Genomic DNA, 23,940 nt, shown 5'->3' on the forward strand with positions numbered 1-23,940 from the left:
TCTGCACATGAACAGGAAAATGGTTGTATGAGGGCTAAAAAGAAAACTTACTTATGGATAAGGTACGGACTGAGTACTTTACATCTGTCCTCACCAAGAATGAAGATGGTGCTGGAGTCAAAAGAAGAAGTAATTGAAATTCTGGACTCACGAGATATGTTAAAGAACAGTACTGGAAAGTCCAGCTACATTTAAAATGGATAAATCTTCCACTCTGTACTGAATGCAACTGATGCAGTGGGAAGTGAGGAAATAACTGGCGGCATGGCCATAATTTTCAAACATTTACAGATGCAATGCATGGATTCTAAGGACAGAAACATTTGTTATAAAAACATGATCAACCCTTTGAATACAGACCTATCAGTCTACCCAAATGGTAAGGAAAATTTTAGAAACAATAATCAAGGATGGAATCAGCAGTCATTTGTACTTGTTTGGATTGATTAGAAAAAGCCAGCATGGATTTAGAAAAAGCACATCATGTCTAACTAACTTGCTGGAGTATTTTAACAGAGTAGTCTTTGATTGGGTTAGTGATAAAAATGTGGTTGATGTGGTAGAAATGGACTTCCACAAACATTTGGAAAAGTGCCACATTAGACTTATCATTAAGTTTGAAGGCAATGCTAAAAAGGTAGGTACACAACAGAGAAATAAAAGCGTTCAGTCACAAGAAAAATGAGTGGCAGTAAAAGGTTGTTTCCTGTACTGGAGTGAGGTATAGTTTCCAAGGAATCAGTACTAGAACCATTTTTCTTAATATATTGATGACAGGGACTTGGTGACACAATTTGCAAATTTGGAGGTGACACCTAATCAAGACGGATAGCAAGCCAGAGTAGAACCTGGAGGATTGATTGGAATAGAGGGAGAGAGGATCAGAGGGAACAAAGGAAACAGGCCTGTTTCCTTTATCATTGTTTCCTTTTTACATATCTTTCATTCATTGTTCTATACCTCTCTACATTATCGTCTATATCCCTTCTTTCCCTTTCTCGTGACTTTCAGTCTGAAGAAGGGTCTCGACCCGAAATGTCACCCATTGCTTCTCCAGAGATGCTGCCTGTCCTCTTGAGTTACTGCAACCTTTTGTGTCTATCTACAGGAAACATGAGCTCAGGACTGGGGTGGCTCTGTGAGCTGATATAGATTTGATCGTAAGGAAATGTAAAAATAAATTAATAACTGTAAGGATGACAATGGAATACATAAATGAGAAATGGATAAGATAGTGGGGTGGCCATATAAGTGGCAGAAGAAATATTCCCCTCGACTCCATTCAAGGACCCAAGCAGTCATTCCAGGTGCGACAAAGGTTCACCTGTATCTCCTCCAACCTCATCTACTGCATCCGCTGCTCTAGATGTCAGCTGATTTACATCGGGGAGACCAAGCGTAGGTTGGGCGATCGTTTCGCCGAACACCTCCGCTCAGTCCGCAATAACCTACCTGAACTCCCGGTGGCTCAGCACTTCAACTCCCCCTCCCATTCCCAATCCGACCTCTCTGTCCTGGGTCTCCTCCATTGCCAGAGTGAGCAACAGCGGAAATTGGAGGAACAGCACCTCATATTCCGTCTGGGGACCTTGCGTCCGTATGGCATTAACATTGAATTCTCCCAATTTTGCTAGCCCTTGCTGTCTCTTCCCCTTCCTTAACCCTCTAGCTGTCTCCTCCCACCCTCCCATCCGCCCGCCCTCGGGCTCCTCCCCCTCCTCCCCTTTTCCTTCTTTCTCCCACCCCCCATCAGTCTAGCGGAGTTGGTCCTCACCCTCAACAACTTTACATTTGACTCCTCCCATTTCCTCCAAACACAAGGCGTAGCTATGGGCACACGCATGGGCCCCAGCTACGCCTGCCTCTTTGTCGGGTACGTTGAACAATCCTTGTTCGAGACGTACCAGGGCCCCATCCCCGACCTCTACCTCCGTTACATTGACGACTGCTTTGGGGCCACCTCCTGCACCTACACACAACTGACTGACTTCATCCACTTCACCACCAACTTCCATCCGGCACTCCAATACACCTGGACGATTTCCGACACTTCCCTACCATTCCTTGACCTCACCATCTCCATCGCAGGGGACAGACTCCTGACCGACATACATTACAAACCCACTGACTCACATGGCTATCTGGACTACACGTCTTCCCACCCTGCCCCCTGTAAAGACTCCATCCCCTACTCCCAATTCCTCCACCTACGCCGCATCTGTTCCCAGGATGAGACATTCCACACCAGGGCATCGGAAATGTCCTCGTTCTTCAGGGAACGGGGATTCCCCTCCGCCACCATAGATGAGGCTCACACCAGGGTCTCATCCATACCCCGTAACACTGCTCTCTCTCCCCATCCCCGCACTCGCAACAAGGGCAGAGTCCCTCTGGTCCTCACCTTTCACCCACTAGCCGCCAAATACAACACATAATCCTCCGCCATTTCCGCCACCTCCAACGTGACCCCACCACTCGCCACATCTTCCCATCTCCCCCCATGTCTGCCTTCCGCAAAGACCGCTCCCTCCACAACTCCCTCGTCAATTCTTCCCTTCCCTCCCGCACCACCCCCTCCCCGGGCACTTTCCGTTGCAACCGCAAGAAATGCAACACCTGTCCCTTCACCTCCCCCCTCGACTCCATTCAAGGACCCAAGCAGTCGTTCCAGGTGCGACAAAGGTTCACCTGTATCTCCTCCAACCTCATCTACTGCATCCGCTGCTCTAGATGTCAGCTGATTTACATCGGGGAGACCAAGCGTAGGTTGGGCGATCGTTTCGCCGAACACCTCCGCTCAGTCCGCAATAACCTACCTGAACTCCCGGTGGCTCAGCACTTCAACTCCCCCTCCCATTCCCAATCCGACCTCTCTGTCCTGGGTCTCCTCCATTGCCAGAGTGAGCAACAGCGGAAATTGGAGGAACAGCACCTCATATTCCGTCTGGGGACCTTGCGTCCGTATGGCATTAATATTGAATTCTCCCAATTTTGCTAGCCCCTGCTGTCTCCTCCCCTTCCTTAACCCTCTAGCTGTCTCCTCCCACCCTCCCATCCGCCCGCCCTCGGGCTCCTCCCCCTCCTCCCCTTTTCCTTCTTTCTCCCACCCCCCATCAGTCTGAAGAAGGGTTTCGGCCCGAAACGTCGCCTATTTCCTTCGCTCCATAGATGCTGCTGCACCCGCTGAGTTTCCCCAGCAATTTTGTGTACCAGAAGAAATATACTGCTGAGTTTCACATTTTCATTAAAAAATGAGAAATATCAATATAGATGAGAGAGCAGAAGCTGAACAGGGGTACAAGAACTCTCAAGATCAGAGGGTAGCAATACATAGTTTGCCAAAAGCTGGACAGATTGAGTGAAGCTGCTCAACAAAGAAATTAGGATTCTGGGCTTTATAAAAAGAGGCATACACCAGTTTATTTTCAACTGGTGTATTTGGTCCAGTTTTGGGCTTCTCACTTTAAGAAAGATGTGAATGCTTTGGAGATGGTGCAGAAAAGACTACCAAAATGATTCCAATAAATATTTCAGTTAGTGGATAAACTAGAGAAGATGGAATTGTTTTCATTGGAACAGAAGACTTTGAAAACAAATCTGATATTCAAAACCATGAAGGGTACAAACAGAGTAGATAGCGAGAAGCAGTTTTCATTGGCAGGGCAGACTAAGATCTCTGAGGCATTGAATGAAGATGATTAACAAAAGAAGCAAAAAAGAAAAACACAAGGAACAAAATTTTTAATTGGGCAAGCGATTGTAGTCTGAAAGCATCCCAAGGATAGGAGATGCAACTGCAGTATCAAAAGAGAGTTGCATAAATATCTGAAATGAAATAATTTGCAGGAAAATAGGGAAAAGAAGGGCATGGGTGCCTAACTGGATTGTTGTTACATTAATCCAGGACAGACTTGACAGGCCAAATGATTTCTTCCCATTCTGTAACTTTTCTGCCATTCTGTGCATTCAAACAGAAAATAATGCAGAATGCAATGACATGTGTATTACCTAAACTAGATATATCAGGCCAATGAAATTCTAGATGAACAATCAAAAATATTGCAGATGCCAGATTATCTGTGTAAAGAGAATCAGAGTTAACATTTCAGATGGGAGACCCTTATGTAGTGGCCATTTGGCCTGTTTTGCATATCATTGATGATGGCTTCTGTCTTTAAATTTTAGATTGCCCGTTATATTGTGGGTAGGATTTATGACCTATTTTGGGGCATGTTTGGAGCTACGTTTCTTGCGCAGAAGCTTAGTTGTTAGTTTTGTTTGGAACCAGCATGGAGAAGGTTTACCCTTTGACCATGCAAAGTGTAACGGAGACACGAGGAGTTTTCTAATGTTTAAAGCGATAAGATGGAGTTCAATGAAGATTATAGTAACGAGTTGGAAGAAGTTTGGATGTACCTTATTGTTTTTCATCAACAATAAAGAATTTATTAATCAAAAGACTGTGTTTTGGAAGACCTATATGTGAAGATCCTCTGAAGGTCTCTGATGCTGCGCTCGCATGCGTATGAAGACATTCCCCTTAACCATGCTGTCCATTTAACGGCTAGAGGGAGTAATCTCTTGAACGATATAAAAATCTGCCGTTACACCTTTAAACTGGGAACTTGTTTTCTCCCCTGTTCGGTTCTGATGAAGGACCTTTGACCTGAAATGATAACTCTGATTCTGTTCCTACAGTTGCTGTCTGACCTGCTGAGTGTTTCCAGCATTGATATATTTATATTAGATTTGCAACATCTGCAGTTTTTGATTTTCAGTCTTAAATATTTACTTTCAGTTATGACCAAGGTCTGCACAATCCAAATATGCACAAATCCATGGACTATCCTTCATGGGTCGAATAAATTATGCAGAGTTTACCTTTCAAAAGTTTTATTTATGAATCATTGCCTGCAATGTGAGGTTGAGCTTGTTTGATTGAGCCCATAATAGGGTACTTCCCCTTCACTACATCATAAGCAATTATTTGCTTGATTTGCATCCTTTTACTTCAGGGGAAATTCATTTAACAGCGATAAGCAGCAATAATAATCTTAATACTTGCACAGTTCATTTGTTAGGCTGTGGATTATTATTTGCACATTAGAGAACGAGCAATAAGGAGGGAGAAGACTAAAGTATCATACAAATATTCACCCCCAACCAACTTTATTAAATCAAATTGTCTCATTCTTATTCCATTGTTGTTTGTATGCAATTGCCATGTGCAAGATGGGAGCTGCATTGCCTAGATGATAACTTCCCAAACTGTTTCCAAAAATGCTGTAAATTTGCTGTAAAATGATTTGGGTTATTCAGAGGTAATGAAGGATAATAGATAAATGCATTTTTTTCCTCTCTTCAATGCTAATATATCCTTGGTGCTTAGATAGTTTACAATATTTTCAGATATGGTTCAAACAAAATCTTGTGTATCTCTAAAATAACGTACTCTTCTGGTCTGATATTTGCCTCGTATATTTCTTTATTTTTCACTTGGTTAGTTCAATCTATCTATATTATCATATCATCTACTTATTAAAAGTCTGATCTTGTACATGTGTACATGTGTGTGTGTGTGTATATCTGGTTGTATTTACATTTTCACAAAAACACTACGCGGTAACGATTACATATTCTAATTAACATTTTTCCCCTCGAGGCCTAGATCACTCTCACTGACCATTTTGTGCTTTATTTCTTGACTTATTACTGATTAAAAGTAAGAAAGAATTTAAAAAACATCAAAATACTTTGAATTTAAAACAACCAGCTCTCACTGATGACGTCACAATGGCTCGGCTAGCAGTGATCATCTTCACTGAAGATTTCATCGTATATTTCACGTTATCCGCGATTAAAGCTTTAAAAATGCCAACTTTCACAAGATTTTTACATATTCTGATTCACATTTTCCCCTCTAGGCAGAGATCACTTTCACTGAACGTTTCATGCTTTATTTCTCGACTTATTACTGATTAAAGTTGAAAAAAATCAAAATAATTTGAATTTCAAAACGACCATCTTCAACTGATAATGTCACAACGGCTAGGCTAGCAGTGACGACACAGGAACACTCTGAACCTTTCACCTCACAGGAGGGGGAGGGCAAATTGATATTGCAACTTGCAGGGGAAGTACAATTGAAATTTTTTTTAAAGCCCACTGCTCAAGGAGGCAGAGGATTGCTGAAATCGTACGCTTCGGAACGGCTTGAATTGGAGGACTACGCCTCCCGTGGGGACTACGGGTAGGGAATGGGTGCATTGGGGAGCAGACCCAGTGGGGCTGTACTTGGTCTAGTATATAACTAAAACTCTCATCTTGTTATCTGCAGGTTTGTGTTGTGTCTCTATTTGCGTAAAATCGGTACACGATAGCGCTTCGATTTTTGGCCCACCATATTCACCATTGTCCTGTGCTGTAAATGAAACAAGTTTTGTTCAGATTGATGGTATATTTTAATAGTAATTAAGGTTTTTTTTAAAAACTTAAAACACCCACGCATGCGCAGTTAGGGGAGAGTTCCCATGTGTGTTTACTGGCGTCGCAAAGGGCACCCGATGGGTCCTCAGCTGCACCTGTACAGTTGGGGCCTTTCCAGAATTCATATTTCCATCTTCTTTTCACAATGGCGACACGGGAAGATTACTTCAATTTTAATTTCTGCCAACCCAGGCCCGAGGCTGGGACTGCGACTGCGGGTGGCAGCGGCTGACTCTGGCAGCAGGGAGAGACCATGCCGACGATCCGGGGCCTGGGCGCTGAGCCTGGCTCTGAGGCCGAGGGCTGCTGCTGCTGCTTCGAGCCCACATGGCCGCCTGAGGCTGTGCCGAGAATCCGAGGCCTGGACGCTGAGCCTGGGTCTGAGGCCAACGGCTGCTGCACCTCTGGGCATGCAAGGAGGGCAACACCCTCGAGAATCTGGGGAGGTGAGGAGGGAGAGTGGGAGGATTGAGGGAGAGGAGGGGGTAGAGAGGGAGAGGGGGAAAAGTGGGGAGGAGAGGAGGGAGAGTGGGGGAGGAGGAGGAAAGAGGGAGAGGAGGGGGCAGTGGGGGAGGTAGGGAGTTGGGAATAAAGGGAGAGGAGGAATAGTGGGAGGGGTTGGGGGAGGTGAGAAGCGGGGGAGGTGGGGGATAGAGGGATGGGAGGGGGGTAGGGCAGGGAGAGGAGTTATGGAGGGAGGAAGTGACTGAGGGTAGGGTAAAGGAGAGGGAGGGAGAGGTGAGGGAGGGATTGGGGGAGGTGAGGAGGAGAGGAGGAGAGGGGAAAGAAGAGGGAGGGTGAAGAAGAGGGGGAGGGAATGCTGGGGATGAGGGGAAATGAGCCACGCCTGCGCAGTTGGGGGCTATGGGTGAGTGGTGGAATATTGAGTTGTGGGAACAGGTTGCGTTGGGGGAACGGGTGAGTGGTGGAATATTGTGTTGGGGAATGAGTTGCGTTGGGGCACCAGGCCTACCGTGTGACAGGGACCCAAAGGGTCACACTTAGTCTAGTTACTTTTATTTGTCTTTTACATGCAGAACCTTAAGTACAATGTCTGACTATATTCTTTCCCCTCATTTGGGTTTGGACTATTATTAATGTTACCATTTTCTCCTGAGATGTTATCCCATTTACCAATCTAGTCCTCATGATAACACTATTTATCTTTTCTGTTGTGACCCCAAAACCAAGCACATTTCAGATAGAGCTTATCCAATGTGCAGTTCTTTTCTGCCAGTGTCCCATAAACTAGGCCTAGCCTTTCCAACAACAACAACAACAATTTCCACCTCCTTAATCTTTTTTTTTTCCTTTGCCAATTTGTACATAGCTGTCATAATAATATAAAATTTATAGCCAAGAGGTATTCTTTAGTTTAATTCCAGGTACTCTCAAAGAAGGAACCTTTGTCCTTTATTTCATATATATATATATATATATATATATATATATATATATATATATATTTATTTATTTATTTATTTAACAGCTGGTAACTATATTCTACATTGTGAATTCCATTATTTTATGCAGAACCTCATTCACTGTCTCACTTGGTTTCTGCTTACGCTGAGCAATTGGTCAGAAATAACCCATAATGATCCTGCTCCTTCCCCTGAGCTGTGTACGAGGTCTGGAGCAAACTCTTCAGGTACTTCTTCCCTGATGTGCCAGACAGGCTCCAATTTGTACGCCAACACAATAATAATAATAATAAACTTTATTACGGACTCAAGGTCCAGACAAGGGGCAACATTACATTAAAATATGCATTGCATATCAAATATCATAAATACATATAAAATCATGGTATATCACATAAAAACATCATAATTTATATATTTTTTAAACCCACAATACTTAAGTTAAAAATCCAGATTAAAAGATGATCAATGTCCTACAAGAAACAACGATACCAGTGTCTCCACAGCTGGGATTCGTAGCGTGTAGTGCTAACCCTTATGTTTGTCAAGGCCACAATAAGCACATTTTTAGAGTCATTTATCCTGCAAATGAAGTTTGCTTGTGCTCAAACGTTGAAGTTTTCTTGTGCTCAAACACAGGCCCCTGTCTGGCCCCATGCCATAGCCCATGATTTGGTGGCTTCACGGGCTTCAGTATGATACTCAGCTACATACTTATTCCAGCCATGCCTGATGTTATGTGTCTTATTTTTATACTTGCAGTAGGGCTTACTGCCTACATATAAGGTGCTTACTATATCATTATACATGGAGCAGATATCTCTCCTATGCTTCATATCTTTACAATTAACATTACAATCACTGTAGCGTAGAGTGATTCAAGCTGAGTCGTGTACTGCAGATATATTCATGGTCTGTTATAACCATGTTATTTACATTTATTCTTTAGTCTGTGGTAATTTCTTAAAATACTTTTATTTTAAAATTGTAGTTATACTTCAAAAGCATTTAACTGCCTTTTAGAGTACATGGTTTTGAGAGGTGATCAAAATGTTTATGAGAAAGTGAAAAGCTTGTGTTCTACACAATGAAACAAATGACCAAGTGGTGATCATTGTTGATTTATAAGTTCTCTCAACATATACTTTAATGTTAATGGACCCTCATACCGCAGCGGTAACTTTAAACTTTAAATCTTCGACCGCCGGCCTGCGGCCTACACCAACTTAAAGCCGCGGTCTCCGGTGGGGAAGAGCCGACTCTGGACTTACATGGACTTGTACCTTGTCCTTTTACCATCTGGACGCCCGCGGCAACGGCTGCGAGGGTTGAGGTCCCGACCACGGGGGAAAATGGAGGAGGACTGGCCAAATTGTGTGCCTTCCACCACAGTGATGAATGCTGTGTGGATGTTTATGTTAAATTTTTATTGTGTTTTTGTGCGTGTTCTTTATAATTGTACCGCTGCTGACATATTCATTTCACTTGCACTTATGTGCAATGTGACAAATAAACCTTTTTGTATTTGTATTTGTATATATTTGTTACTAATTTTGAATTCATGCTATTCTGATTTGAGCAAACTATTCTTTTTGTGCTTAAAATCTTTTTAAAATGTAGCCTAATTTTGGGTTTAGTTTAGTTTAGTTTAATGATACAGTGCGGGAACAGGCCCTGCAGCCCACCGGGTTCACGCCGACCAGCGATCCCCGCATATTAACACTATCCTACACACACACCAGGGACATTTTTACATTAAAACCAAGCCAATTTACCTACATACCTGTACGTCTTTGGAGTGTGGGAGGAAACCGAAGATCTCAGAGAAAACCCACCCAGGTCACGGGGAGAACCTACAAACTGTACAGACAGCACCCATAGTTGTGATCAAACCCGGGTCTCTGGCGCTGCAAGGGCTGTAAGGCAGCAACTCTACTGCTGCACCACCGTGCCACTGTTTTTTTAAACTAATTTTATACTCATTTACATAATTCCTTATTGCTTCCAGTTAAATATCATAGAATTAGCCAGCTTCTTCATTCCATAAATACTTTATGCCACAACTCTTATCCTGAGGTACTGCCTCACTGTTGTATCCCTCTGGTTAATTTCACTCGGTTTCCTCTGTTTCTGTTGCCTGATAACCCTACTTCTGCCCACCTGAGAAATTGCTTCAGCTATTAACTATTTTCAGTCAGTATTTGATATTCGAGGTATTTCAATAGTATTAATACTATTTTAATAATATTTTCAGAATACAGCAGGTAATTAGATCTAATATCATATGTAAACACATCACATCATCATTTCATGTGTTTGCACCATTTTAGATACTCATCATAATGCAAAATAGAGCAAAGTGTCTGACATTGGTTTTGAATATACTGTATGCCTTTGTACTTGTGCAATGTTTTTTCACATTACATGACACTGCAATGCTGCCAAAAATCACAAATAGACATTTCCAGTCACAGGCTTTCCCAATGGTGATGTTTTCTCACGTTCAAGGATTGAGAAGAATGCTCATTGCTATTGCGACAAATAGAAAGTGTTAAGTTTTCAAATCAAAATCACCACAATAATTCTGCCTCCAAGAGTTGGCAACTTGTTTGTCTTGCAGATAAATTAGTAATGGCTGCTGTGAATAATTCATTGTTAAACCCATGCCCCGATTAGCCCATAGAGAGATGCTGTACTGCATTAATTAGTGATGGTACTGTGTACAACAGGAAAAGTTAAATTTGATGGACTGACACTCTGATGTCTGATTACATTAAAAAAAAATTGTAGGAGTGCAATTACTGGGAAATCATCAAGAATTCACTGCTGCTCTCAAACATGATGAAGCACAATTTGCTGCAATCATAAAGGGAAGGGGAAGTAATTGAACAGCAACATCAGGCAAGTGGAAAAGGGCTGCTAAACTCAAAAATCGATAACGTGCTGTCCAGATTTTGACATTCTATTGTTAGCTGCACAGGGTGACATCTTACTATTTGCCTTGCAATTAAAATGCATGGCATGGCATGATGTTGGTCTACTTACATGGGATTACATTTGCCAAAGAAAGTTAAACTTTTCCCAGTCAGATTTAAACCCATTTAATTTTGTGACAAGTGTTAATTATTGACAGTTAACCTCTTTGGCATTGAATATATAACTTTTATAACTAGAACAAAGAGCCTAGAAAAGTACACGGAACGAAACAGGAACAGGTCCACAATGTCTGTACTGAACATGATGCCAAGATAAACTAATCTCATCTGCCTGCACATTATCCAAATATCTCCATTCCTTCATGTCCATGTGCCTACCTAAAAGCCTCTTAAATGCCACCATCGCATCTGCCTCCACTACCACCACTGACAGCACTTTCTAGGCATCCATTACACTCTGAGTAAAAACTTGCTTGCACATCTCCTTTAAACTTTGGCCCTTTCATCTCAAAGCTATCCTCTAGTCTTTGACGTTCCTACCCTGAAACAAACGTTATAACTGTCTACAATATCTCTGCCTCTCATAAGTTTATATACTGCAATCAGATCTCCCCTCCACCTCCAGAATACCAGAGAAAGCAATGCAAGTTTGTTCAACCTCTCCTTGTAGGCAGCAATCCAGTAAACATATTCTGCACCTTCTCCAAAGCCTCCACATCCTTCCTGTAATGGAGCAATCAGAACTAGAATCTTATTCCTTTTGATTTAAATTGCCTTCTGGAATGTTTTAATTATAAAATTGAATTTTGCTTTTACTTTTCTTCAATCTTGCACAGTTAATTTCATAATCCTTCATATGGATTGATTAAGCAGATATGTATTTGCCTTTCCATTTCACTTTTAATTTAGTTGCCTTGATGCTGGTCTAGTAAAGGTAGTCAAAACATGAATGTTGAAGTCTAATTAAAGAAGAATACAATTAAACCTTGCTACAGTGAAACCAGTAACTGGTAACTCCTAATATTTGTGGTTTCAAATTTGCCTTGGAGTAACTACATTTGTGTGATAGTTACAGATTGGGAATATCTCAGACATCTATCCATAATATTATTGCTCCAATGTGCATTACATCATCATTCAGGTTAAAAAAGTTTTATTTGAAAATTTAACTTTGTATTGATTTACAAATATTACCTGGCCTGTTAAATATTTCCAGCATTGTCTGCTTTTTGATTTTGGATCATTTTGCTTTTGTTTTATATGAATTAGGTTACAGATTATTTGATTACATTGCATATTCTTACATAAATTAATAAATCTTTATCAAGAACACCATCGCACAAGGTATATTTTTGTCTTTCTATAGTGTGATGTTGTTCGTGCTTCCTCCCAATTGTATATTTTAGATTGTATTACCAATTCAGATTTACTTTCCTTATGATTACTTATTATTTTATATATCTTTGTTCTTGGTAGCTGAAAAGCCAATACTTCTCTGGATTTCTTCACTCAGATTCTAAATTATTGCGATCAGCTTCATCAATTCTTTTTAAATGTCTCCTCCGGGGTTTAAACTGCTCCCTCGAAGCAGTCTTTTTGATTAAAAATTGGAAACTGAAATTGCAGTCTAATAAAGGTGCAGTTCAGTTTTAAAATGACTTTCTCTGGTTTGAGCTATGCGGATTGCCATTTGATTATGAATAAATGTGTGAAGACCATGTGTGAAGTGTGTGTCCTTGGAACTCTTCCCACTTCTCTATTAGATTTTTCAACACAATTCGCAAATATATTTGAAAGATATTTTATTTTGCTTTGTGCACTTATCCATTACAAACATAGTTTCTCTCCAACATGCATCATTTCATTCAGTTTATCCTGTTGTGCGTCAATCAAAAGCATGGTTAAAATTCTGCAATGCTGGAAGCCTGAGCAAAACGCAAAGTGCTGGAGGAACTCAGTGGGCCATGCAGCATCCGTGGAGGGAATGGACAGGTGACATTTCATGAAGTGTCCCAACCCAAAACATCATCTGTCCAATCCCTCCGCATATTCTGCCTGACCCACTGAATTACTCAAGCTTTTGTGTTAGAGTTAAAATTCTGGTAGATTATCAATGAGAGTCTTCATTTGCTAATCTAGTGATCACAACATAACAGTTACAATGCCATTAACCCACCCAGTTATCCAATAAGGAACATTAAAATATATCCAATAAGATCTTCTTAGCAACCAAAACCTGAAGAGATTAGGCTTAGGAAGCTTTGGACAATTAATAGAAATGTATGCAACTTAAATTTGCCATTTGAAAATATTAATACATTTTGACTTTGTGATTATTTATTTTCCTGATCATTCAAAGCATTTAGAAATAACAGAAAGGCCAGTGACAAAATTGATAGAGCAGTAAGTGTGTGGGGCTTTAGTTCCTGTCACGGAGGAGGAGCCATCTTGGGGTTTAATTCATTTTTTTTCCAGTTTTTAGTTAGTCCTGTTCGTCGTTTGTTCGGAGAAATGGACTTCTTAATGTGGGGGGAAGGAGGTAACCTTATTTCTAGGTCCCTACCTGGTCGGTGAAGCAGCTTTTTCTCCGGGCTGCCCTTCGACCCATCCTCGTGGCCTACCAGCGGGCTTGGAGCGCCGTTTCCTGGCGGGGACCGCCCAGCACCTCGGCTTCGGTGGCGGCACAGCGCTGGAGCGCTATCGCGGAGCGGAGCGGGCGATGCCTTGCCTGGGCCGCCGCGCTGGATCGACGCGCTGGAGCTCCGGTGAGCTGGACCGCCGGGATCAACACCTCCGGGCTGCGGGTCTGCGGAGCGGAGCGGGCGGCGCCGACTCAAACATCGGGCTGTCGGAAGAGAGAGTGGACGCTGGCGCGCTTTAGCTGCCGCTGCTCTCTCTTCACATTGTGTTTTTTTGATTTTTTGATTTTGTGTCTTTGGAGCGATTTCTATTTTTAATTTGTGTATTGATGATGTCCTTATTATTTATTTATCTCCGACTATATGTTTTTTTCTGTTCTGTTAATCTTTGTAAGGTGACCTTGAGATTTGAAAGGCGCCCGAAAATAAAATTTATTATTATTATTATTACCTGCAGTCTTGATATCTCACAGAAGTATTGGCAGCAGTGTTCTGGGAGCCACGGATCTGAAAAAAGTACTGTATAATTTTGAATCATATGTGTGTCACGTCTAAGAGTTTTGTTTGTGTTGCTGTAGGTGCCATCGCTCAGAGTAGACAGAAATAACACAGCACATCCTTTATCAAAGATTTCCACCTGCAAATTAAACAACAGTCGGCCACTTTGCTCCAAAACAGATGCACACCTTGTGGCTGCTGCCTATTCTAACACTGTTGTGCACTAATTTTGCAATGTGGCTCACCATACACTCTCTGCATGGTACTGCAATCTCTCCTTGAAGTGAAGGAGTCTGCAGGAGGTCACCAGCCTTCCTCTAATAGGAACCAGAGCCCTGCTCTCAAACCACATTCTTGACTTTGACAGCTCATGCAGCCAAAGGCCTTTTCAGTGTTTCCAAATGTCTCTGATCATCAGAACAGTTGTGAAAATAGTTTTTATTAAATTGTATACAATTTAAAACATATGAACCTCCTGCTAATAAATCAAAAACATAAATATATTTTGAAATAAAAAAAAACTTTTAAGTGAAGACCAACTTCAATCATATGAAAGGGACAAAGCTAGTTGAACCAAATCTGATCATTCTGTTCAGTGCACACATCATTGTCCATACTGTGATCGCTGCCCTTTGCTTCCATTGAGAGAGTTGTTTGTCTTCACCATGCTGTATTGTACTCTTCCCTGGGCACATCTGCATTCATCTACCCTAATAGTGGATAAATGTCTACCAACTAATCATTCCCATGCACCTCAAAACTGCAAGCTTATCCCCTTGCTCTACTCTCTTTACAATCATAATAATAATAATACATTTTATTTTCGGGCGCCTTTCAAAGTCTCAAGGACACCTTACAGAAATTAACAGAAGAGAAAAAACATATAGTCGGAGTAAAAAGAATAATAAGGACATCACCAATACACAAATTAAAGACAGAAATCGCTCCAAAGACAAAAAATCAAAAAACACAATGTGAAGAGAGAGCAGCGGCAGCTAAAGCGCGCTAGCGTCCACTCTCCCTTCCGACAGCCACCTTGGACACAGACTAACATGTTTACTTACACACAAAAAAATCATCCCCCCACAGTAGATACCACTGTGGGGGAAGGTACAATGTCCAGTCCCCATCCCCAGTTCACCCAAAGTCAGGACTATTGAGGCCACCGCTATTGCCTCTACGGAGGCCCGATGTTCCTGGCCGTTCTGGCCGGGTGGTGTTGCCCCGGCATCGGGAGAGTCCTCACAGCGGCTGGGCCACCTGGAACGGCCGCTTCCTAGCTCGGGACCGCGGCTTCCAAAGCCGACAAGGCCGCGCCGGTTTGGAGCTCCCAGGCTCCCGATGTTTGAGTCGGCGCCACCCGCTCCACTCCGCAGACCCGCAGCCCGGAGGTGTTGATCTCGGCAGTCACAGCTCACCGGAGCTCCAGCGCGTCGATCTAGCGCGGCGACCCAGGCAAGGCATCGCCCACTCCGCTCCGCGTTAGCGCTCCAGCGCTGTGCCGCCAACGAAGCCGAGGTGCTGGGCGTCCCCGCCAGGAAACGGTGCTCCACGCCCGCTGGTAGGCTACGAGGACGGGTCGACGGGGCAGCCCGGAGAAAAAGCTGCCTCACCGACCAGGTAGGGACCTAGAAGTATAATTACCCCCTTCCCCCCACATTAAGAAGTCCATTTCTCCAACAGACGAAGAACAAGACTTACTAAAAACTTCAAAAATAAATGAATTAAACAGACGGCTGTTGGTTCACCAATCATGACAGCATGACTAAACAATGCTTCGATGCCAACTATCAATTCACCAACGATACCATTGTGTTCGGCTGAATTACGGGTGCTAATAAGTCGGCGTAGAAGAGAGAGTTGGTATACCTGGTTAAGTGCTTTTCATCTGTGGGTTTATAGAGGAGAGAGGTAGCAGCTTCAAATTCTTGGGTGTTATCAAGATTTGGATGGCCTACGTCTATGGGCCCAACGCAAAGAACGTAGGCCAGTGTCACTACTTTCTTCAAACTTTAAGGAGATTTTGTAGGTCTCCAAACAGACTTTTACGGATGTTTTGTAAAAAATGTCCTGACTGATTGCATCATGGTCAGGTATGGTAATTCCAATGCACAGAAGCGCAGGAGGCTGCAGAGAGTGGTGGACTTCATCAAAGGCACAGCCCTCCCCTCCATCAACAAGATCTGGGTGAGGTGCTACCTCAAGAAGGTAGCATCCATCATCGTATTCTCACCATCTAGACCATGCCCTCTTCTCACTACTATGATTGGGCAGAAGGTGAAAAAGCCTGAAGTCCCACACCACCAGGTTCAGGAACAGCTGCTTACCTCAATGATAGGTTCTTGAAAACCCTAATTCTACCTTGACAAATGAACAATATATTCCACCATGGACTGTTTTTTCCGAATCTGTTTTTGCATTAAGATCTCAATTTTGCAGTCTCCTATCTTTTAGAAATGTTATGTGGAATTTATGTATAATTGTTTCTGTGTGTTCGGCTGTGTGCCTGTGATATTGCTGCAAGCAAGATTTTTCATGGAGCCTGTACCGTACAACAATACATTTGATTTGACTTGACTAAGATAATCATGCCTGTTGTGCTCATCGGGATTCTGATAAATGATGCATTTTTTGAAAATGTTCCTGTGACCTTTCATGATCGAGAGATATAATATTCCGACAATTTACAGCCATTTCAGATCATCACAGCTGGGTACTGTAATTCAAAGTACTGTTTAGATTTTTACAACTGGGACCTCAACATATTAATGAATCTATAAAACTAGCATCCAATCAGTCAGGTAGACACTTTTGAATGTTTGAAATTTCTTTCTGGATGAGATTTCTTGCAGTCCCTTTCTCTTCATTCATTCAGTAGGAACAATCAGGGCCTGGAATTAACCTAGAAACATGGATCTGCAGATGCTGGTTTACAAAAAAGGATACAAAGTGCTGGAGTAACTCAGCACCTCTGGAGAACATGAATAGGTGACTTATTGGGTTGGGATTCGTCTTCAGGCCAGTCTGAAGGCTCACAATCGAAACACCATATATCCATGTTCTCCAGAAATGCTGCCTGAGATATGAGTTACTCCAGCACTCTGTGCCTTGGAATTAACCTAATCTTTGCTGTTAGACTTATTACACTGCATCACATCAACTGAGATTTTCTCATATTGAACTGGAAGGGGCTATTTTTCTCGAATAATTCCATTTATTTTGCAATTTCAAAGCATCTTCAGATTGTTTTTATGTTAAATGCATCTAATAACATTTGCTGCCATTGCCAATTTGTTAGAAACAATAATAAATCAAACAATATTAAATCTATTAATCTTCGTGAGGCTTTATTACCCAGGTATTACAATGAAAACCAGATACCATAGAGCTTGTAAACTCTTTAAAGGATTATTCCTCTTTAATGTGTTCCAGTCTTTCATTTTATGTAGTTTGAAGCCAATTTGGTTTGCTAATTTTAAACTGTATTTCAAAGGCATCCATACATTCAAGGTATAGGAATAAAAGACATTCTATTTTTAAATAGTAAATATATTCACCCTGATATCAAAGTTACCTAGACATTGTAATCATCATATAAGATAATAAGAGGGCCCTGCAGACTACATTGTTCCATGGCTCTGCAGTTACAGTGTGTCAGGTAAACAACATTGCATTGGTGAAGCACGGGTTGTATGCCCTCTTTCCTTCCAACCAAAACAGTTGTCAGAGTGCTCTTATAAACTTATAGGCTTGTACATTGGTATCTAACCCCCCCCCCCCCCCCCCCCCATCTATTCAGTGTAAATGCGGGTCTTCATATCTAATTTGCTGCTCTGCACATCACATTGGCAGTCCTTAATTGGTTACATGTTATTTTTTTCTCTCCAGAAGGTAACAAAAAGGAGTCATATATCATTATTAAGGATGGTTGAGGCCGTTCGTGTGGGAGATAATGAAGCTGCTACCTTTCTGTCATTTAAACTGATAATGACAATATACAGAGATTGTTCCTAAGCACGATTTATTTGCTTTGTTTCAGCAGTGCCCTATCAGCAGAACTCATACAGCCATGGAGGTGAGCCTGCAGGCATCCGCTGCTATCGATGTGGTGGGCTGTGCAAAGGAGAGGTGGTCCGAGTGCATAATAACCACTTCCACGTCAAGTGTTTTACTTGCCAATGTAAGTGCTCTTTATGTTTTCTAAGATTTCATAAAGCAAGTCTTAAAACAAACCTTTTTTCAGGCATTTTTAATCTTTCTGAAGAGTTCTCTTTAGATTAAAATATATTATATCTAGTGTGGATATCGGCCCCAGATTTAGCTGCTACTTCAAATGTTGCGTGTAATGAAAGTGTGTAAAGGCCAGTAATAACTTCTTTAATATACAAACTTCTTTAATATATTTCCCTGGTCTCAGCAAATTTTGGGTTTCATGTTCAATGATATATCCTTGCTAAGATCAAGAAACCGATAAGCAGGAAGCATCCATGAGAAGGTTCAGTTCAAATGTATTGAAGGAAACAAATAGTGAAGGAGGTCAATTTAAAGAAGGGTCCTGGCCCGAAACATTGTGCATTTCCCTCAACAGATGCTGCTTGACCAGTTGAGTTCCTCCAGCACTTTGTTATTTGCTCGTCAGATTGAGTTTATTGTCATATGTACAAGTAAAATGACGTTAAGATACTGAGAAATGTGTTTGCAGCAGCATGACAGACACAAAGACTCGGACAACAGACAAAAAGATAAATTACATATAAATTATATGTAAAAGTTTGTGCAAAAACTGTCATTAGTACAAAATTGATCATCAGAAAAAAAAGCTGAAACAAGGCAATACTGTGACACAGCAGTAGATTTGCTGCCTGACAGCACCAGAGACCTGAGTTTGAACCTGACTAAGAGTGCTCTCTGTACGGAGTTTATACATTCTCCCTGTGATGGCATGGGTTTTCTCGGTTTCCTCCCATACTCCAAAGACGTAAAGGTTTGTGGGTTAATTGGCTTTGATAAAGTTGTCCCTAGTGTAGGATAGTGCTGATGATGATGATAGTGCTGACCAAAGGGTGATCTTTGGTCAGCACGGACTCAATGAATTGAAGGGCCTGTTTCCGCGCTGTATTTCAAAAGACTAAAGTCCATGTTAATGCTGGAGATGGTCCATGGTGTTCCATTGCTGCGGTTGACTTGGGTTGTACAGGTTGATTCAAGAATCTGATAGCTGTGTTTCAATGGCATTTCTATTAAAAGGGATTAAAAATGATTAAATGAGAAAAGGTGACTTTTAACATTTTTAATCGTTAAAAATATCCAATGATGTGTAATATTGCTATGAATAGTTGTTCAGAGAACTTCTTAATGTCAGTTGGATTGTTTGGCTAGAATAGGCAAACATGCAGCTATTCTGGCATGTTTACTGGCTAACTTTTGATTATGCATAGCAGCATCCCATCTTTATGTGTTTTTTTAATTAAACCTGCCTGTGATAACTAATAAGTTAAGCTTATGGACATGAGGCAAGTCAACAGCAACTTCCTGAGTTCAATACTTAACAGTTTAGTTTCGTTTAGAGATACAGCATAGAGACAGGCCCTTCAGCCCACCAAATCTATGTTGGCCAACAATCTATTAGTACGCTAGTTCCATCCTACACTCTGGAGACAATTTACAGAATCTAATTAATCTACAAACCTGCATTTCTTTGGAATGTGCGAGGAACCCGGGGACCCTGGAGAAATCCCATGCGATCACAGGGAGAACATACAAACTCCAAACAGAGAGCACCCGTATTCAGGATTGAACTGGGGTCACTGGTGCTGTAAGAAACCACTATTTCACTATGCCATGTGTGGATAGCAGGCATCATCTTCTGATTTGCTGTTTATAGAATGAGTGTAGATAACCATTATTTGCACTGAGAAATTCAGATATATTTACCTGAGTTTCTGTGTCTCAGACTTTGTTCAAAATGTGATGAACAACTCCTAAATTCAGGCTATAGAGAGGAAGGATCTACTACATCATACAAGTAAGTTGTTCTCCTTCATGGTTGGTGTGCCAGGCTGCAAATGTGCATTTCGGTAAACATCCGACCAAATCCCCTCTCATCTCAAAGTCAGCTGTCCCCATGACCTCAACCACTTCACATCACTCCTCTATCTTTCCTTACCCTCTTATTTGGAAAATGTCCGCTTCCCCCACTCCCATCCCATGCCCCAAATTCCTTGATTGCCAGGAACCATTTGCATTAGACCCTTGTCAATACCATATGCCACATACTTTATCCCTGCAGTAGTTATACGCATGGACTTTATTCTGGTCGTATGTCACATTGAACTGGAAGTAAAATAATTCCGACGGGCCTCTTGCATTATAATCGGTAGGATATCTGTTTCTGGCCACTATGTTTTCATCCTTATCTCCATTCTGTTTTCCAATAGCTATTATCCATATTAATGAGACTCAGGGCCATAATATCTGGGTTTGAACAAAGCAAACTCAGACCTGCAACTCGGTAGCTCTATCTATTAATGCCTTCTGCAAGGCTACTATGGGCATCATTGACTTATTGCTTTCCCACTTATCCCATATCTGTGTAGCCAGAAAGACTGTCCCCAAGGAAAAATTGTTGTTGTTAAATGGATTGAAATAACTCCCTCGTGCTGTAACAATTATGAAAACTTGTATTGTACAATTTATTTCACTGTCTTAAGCTTCCCAACATATTGTTACACCTCAGGGTATGTGAGCGTAAATGTCAGTGTTACAATTAAAACACAAAGTACGTGCTCCAACTCCAGGAAAAGTGCTCAACTAAGAAAACCAAGCCAAAAGCCAAAGTATTGTTTAAATATCTAACTAAATATACCAACTTACAATAAATAACTCCATATGCAAAAAACAGCTACCTACATATTAACTAGCTCTTAAAATAAACTAAAGCCCCTGTCCCACGTAGGCAATTTTTTTGGCGACTACAGGCTGTCGCCACATGGTCGCGGGGTGATGCATGTATGGTCATGAGTAGTCTCCTCAAGTCGCCTAAAGAGTTGTAACAATTTTGTGGTCGCCGGTGGATTTTAAAATGTTCAAAACTTTTCTACAAATATGGGTTTGACGTAGCTTGTCTTCTCCCGTCATAGGTGCTGTCGTAGGTTGTCACCAGGATGACGCAGGTTGTCGCCAGGTGACGTTGGTTGTCGCCGGGTGCTGACTTCGGTGATTTCCATTGGCGACTACCTACGTCAACCTAATGCCCCTGTCCCACTTAGGAAACCTGAACGGAAACCTCTGGAGACTTTGCGCCCCACCCAAGGTTTCCGTGCGGTTCCTGGAGGTTTCCGGAGGTTTTTGTCAGTCCCCCTACCTGCTTCCACTACCTGCAACCTCCGGCAACCACCTGCAACCTCCGGGAACCGTACGGAAACCTTGGGTGGGGCGCAAAGTCTCCAGAGGTTTCCGTTCAGGTTTCCTAAGTGGGACAGGGGCATAAGTCAACCGGCGACAGGTACCGGCGACTGAATTGTCTTCAGTTGTTTCAATGGTCGTTGCTAGTCATAACTTGTCGCGTGTGGACGTAGGTTGACTTTGGTTGTCGTAGGTTGTCGTAGGTGTGGTCGTAGGTCGACGTCCTAATGGGTCGCCGGTTGTCGGTAGCTTGGCGTAGCTTGACGTTGACTAGGTGGTAGGTTGTTGTTGCTTGTCGTGGGGGGTATTTAGTCACCGCTTTTTGGCGATCTGCTACGAATGTAACAGTCGCCGACAGTCGCTGAAAAAATAGCCTAAGTAGGACAGGCCCTTAATCCTGTAGATTCAGGTATATCTTTGGGGTTATCAAGTGGGCACCTCCCTTCACTGGTGTTTTCTTGAGTTAAGCCCACCTCGGGAAGGCTCAACAGTTGGTTCTAGCGTCCCTGAACAACCCCCCTCAATACCTGCTCTCAACACCTATACTACCAGTATATACTAAATTAAGGTAGCTGCAGCCAAATGGTAATTTGTTAAACTTTTCTTTTGGTAAAATATTTATGTATTACCTTTTAATTCCCCGTTACTTAACAGCATTCACAATCAACAATTTATTAGTGGCTCAATATTTCAAATCCCTCATAAGAACTGTACTGCTAATGGAGATACCATTTTTTCCACATAAGATGTCAAAATATGGCCTTGTTTCCTTCTCACATAAACAGAACAATCATGTTTTTAAGGAATTACTTGGTTCGTATTTAACCCTCAACAAACTCAATTTAAAAGTGGGTTATTTGATCATTTATTCAATGTATTTGGGAAATAGTGTTGTAGATATATACTTATGATACTTTGAATTGCTTTGCACTGTCTGAAGATTATGAATGGTTGAAAATATACTCTTTTTTCATGAAGCAGCTAGTTGCACAGATATACACTGTAACACAATATGAGTTTCAATTACAGTCTTTAAAATGAGCCCATTACATATATGGACACAATGGGAACAATAATTTAGACATAATTTTGAGCGTAAGATCAGGGGAAGACCATTTCATCCTTCAAGCTTGATTCTCCATACAAAAAGCCATGACCCTGATCCAGTAACACTACTGGCTGACAGATAAAGCCATCCATCTCAAATTTACTGAACAGCAGTGCAGTAATAAATGTCATTTTACAAACATGGATACATCTGAATAGAAATGACTTCTTAAAGAACTGAAAAGAAAATTCATGAGTCCTACAGCATTGAAATAAAAAATGCAGAATATTTGAGTATAATAGCAACCAAATTTGACACATGTACCGAGGTAAAGTGAAAAGCTTTTATTTGCGAGGCATCAAAATAAATCAGATTATACTATGCATGCATACAATAAGTACCACAGGTGGTGCAAAGAGAAAAAGATCAGAATATTGTTTTACAGCATTGTAGCATTACAGTTGCAGAGAATATGTCTAGTCCACAATGAAGGTAGGTTAGAAATCTGGACTGTCTGTAACTTATGAGAGGATTGATCTGTAGTCTAATAACACAGGGGGGGAAATTGTTCCTGGGTCTGCTGGTATGTGCATTCAAGCTTTTGTAAGTTGTGCCCAATGGGAGAGGGGGAAATGAAGGAATAACTGTGCTGAAAAAATTCCTTGATTACGTTGACTGGTTTTCTGAGGCTGCATAAAGTGTAGATGGAGTCGATAGTGGGGAATCCGGTCTGTATGGTAAAATATGCCTGAACAGTTTTCCTTAGTATTATCAAACAAAATTTGGCGCACACACCAAAGCTTAGTAAAGTAATTGGGGCAAAATGCTGCAGATGCTGGAAATCCAAAGAAAAACAAAGCAGAAATTGTCTGGTGCAGTCAGCAGTATCAGTGAGAAGAGAAAAATATATGATATTTCAGGCCAAAACCATTCCTCTGATGCTAATGTTCTCCATTGATATTCCTTGACTTGCTGAGGGCTTCCAGCAATTTGTTTGAATTTGATCAGAAAGTTAGGTTTTATGCTGTTTTAGATGAAAACAGTATTACAGAGGGAGAGAGATTAGAAAAAGTTGGTCACCAGTTATGGGAGTGATTAAAATTAGGAATGTTCAAGAGGAAGGTGGATATCTCGGAGGTTAATATCTCTCGGTGGATATCTCAGGGAGTTAGAAAAAGTAACTGTGATTGGGCAGTCGTGGTCACCAGTTGAATATTATACATTTTATTTTCCTAGAGACTAACCATTGTGCTTCTTTACTAAAATAGCAAGATTGTGGTTGACCATTAAGTAAGAACTGTTCCCAAAAAAAGTATCTTGAGAGCAGACCAAAAAATATTACCAAAGACTTGTATTCATGTGCATTATTATTTTGGAGAGATTATGATAAAGATATTGCATAACCTTTTCTAGTAAGAGAGTAAAGAGAAAACTCTTTAAAGGGCAAATCATTCCTTTCTGCTCAACTGGTTACCAATTAAAATTAAAAACATCAATTGCAATTT

At 41.5% G+C, this 23,940-nt stretch overlaps 1 protein-coding gene across 13 annotated transcripts in view; it reads left to right on the top strand.

The window, feature by feature from the left end:
• The window catches only part of ablim3 (actin binding LIM protein family member 3), a 248,001-nt gene that overhangs the window by 50,283 nt on the left and 173,778 nt on the right, over nt 1–23,940 (top strand). For 12 of the 13 annotated variants that reach the window (XM_033029603.1, XM_033029602.1, XM_033029604.1 and 9 more), the window contains exon 2: nt 18,023–18,163. In XM_033029603.1, coding sequence (XP_032885494.1) covers nt 18,023–18,163 — 141 coding nt within the window. The remainder of the gene's footprint in view (nt 1–18,022; nt 18,164–23,940) is intronic. The other variant, XM_033029600.1, reaches the window with a different exon arrangement.

The sequence above is a fragment of the Amblyraja radiata genome, chromosome 11 (genome assembly GCF_010909765.2).
Source record: "Amblyraja radiata isolate CabotCenter1 chromosome 11, sAmbRad1.1.pri, whole genome shotgun sequence".
NCBI lineage: Eukaryota > Metazoa > Chordata > Chondrichthyes > Rajiformes > Rajidae > Amblyraja > Amblyraja radiata.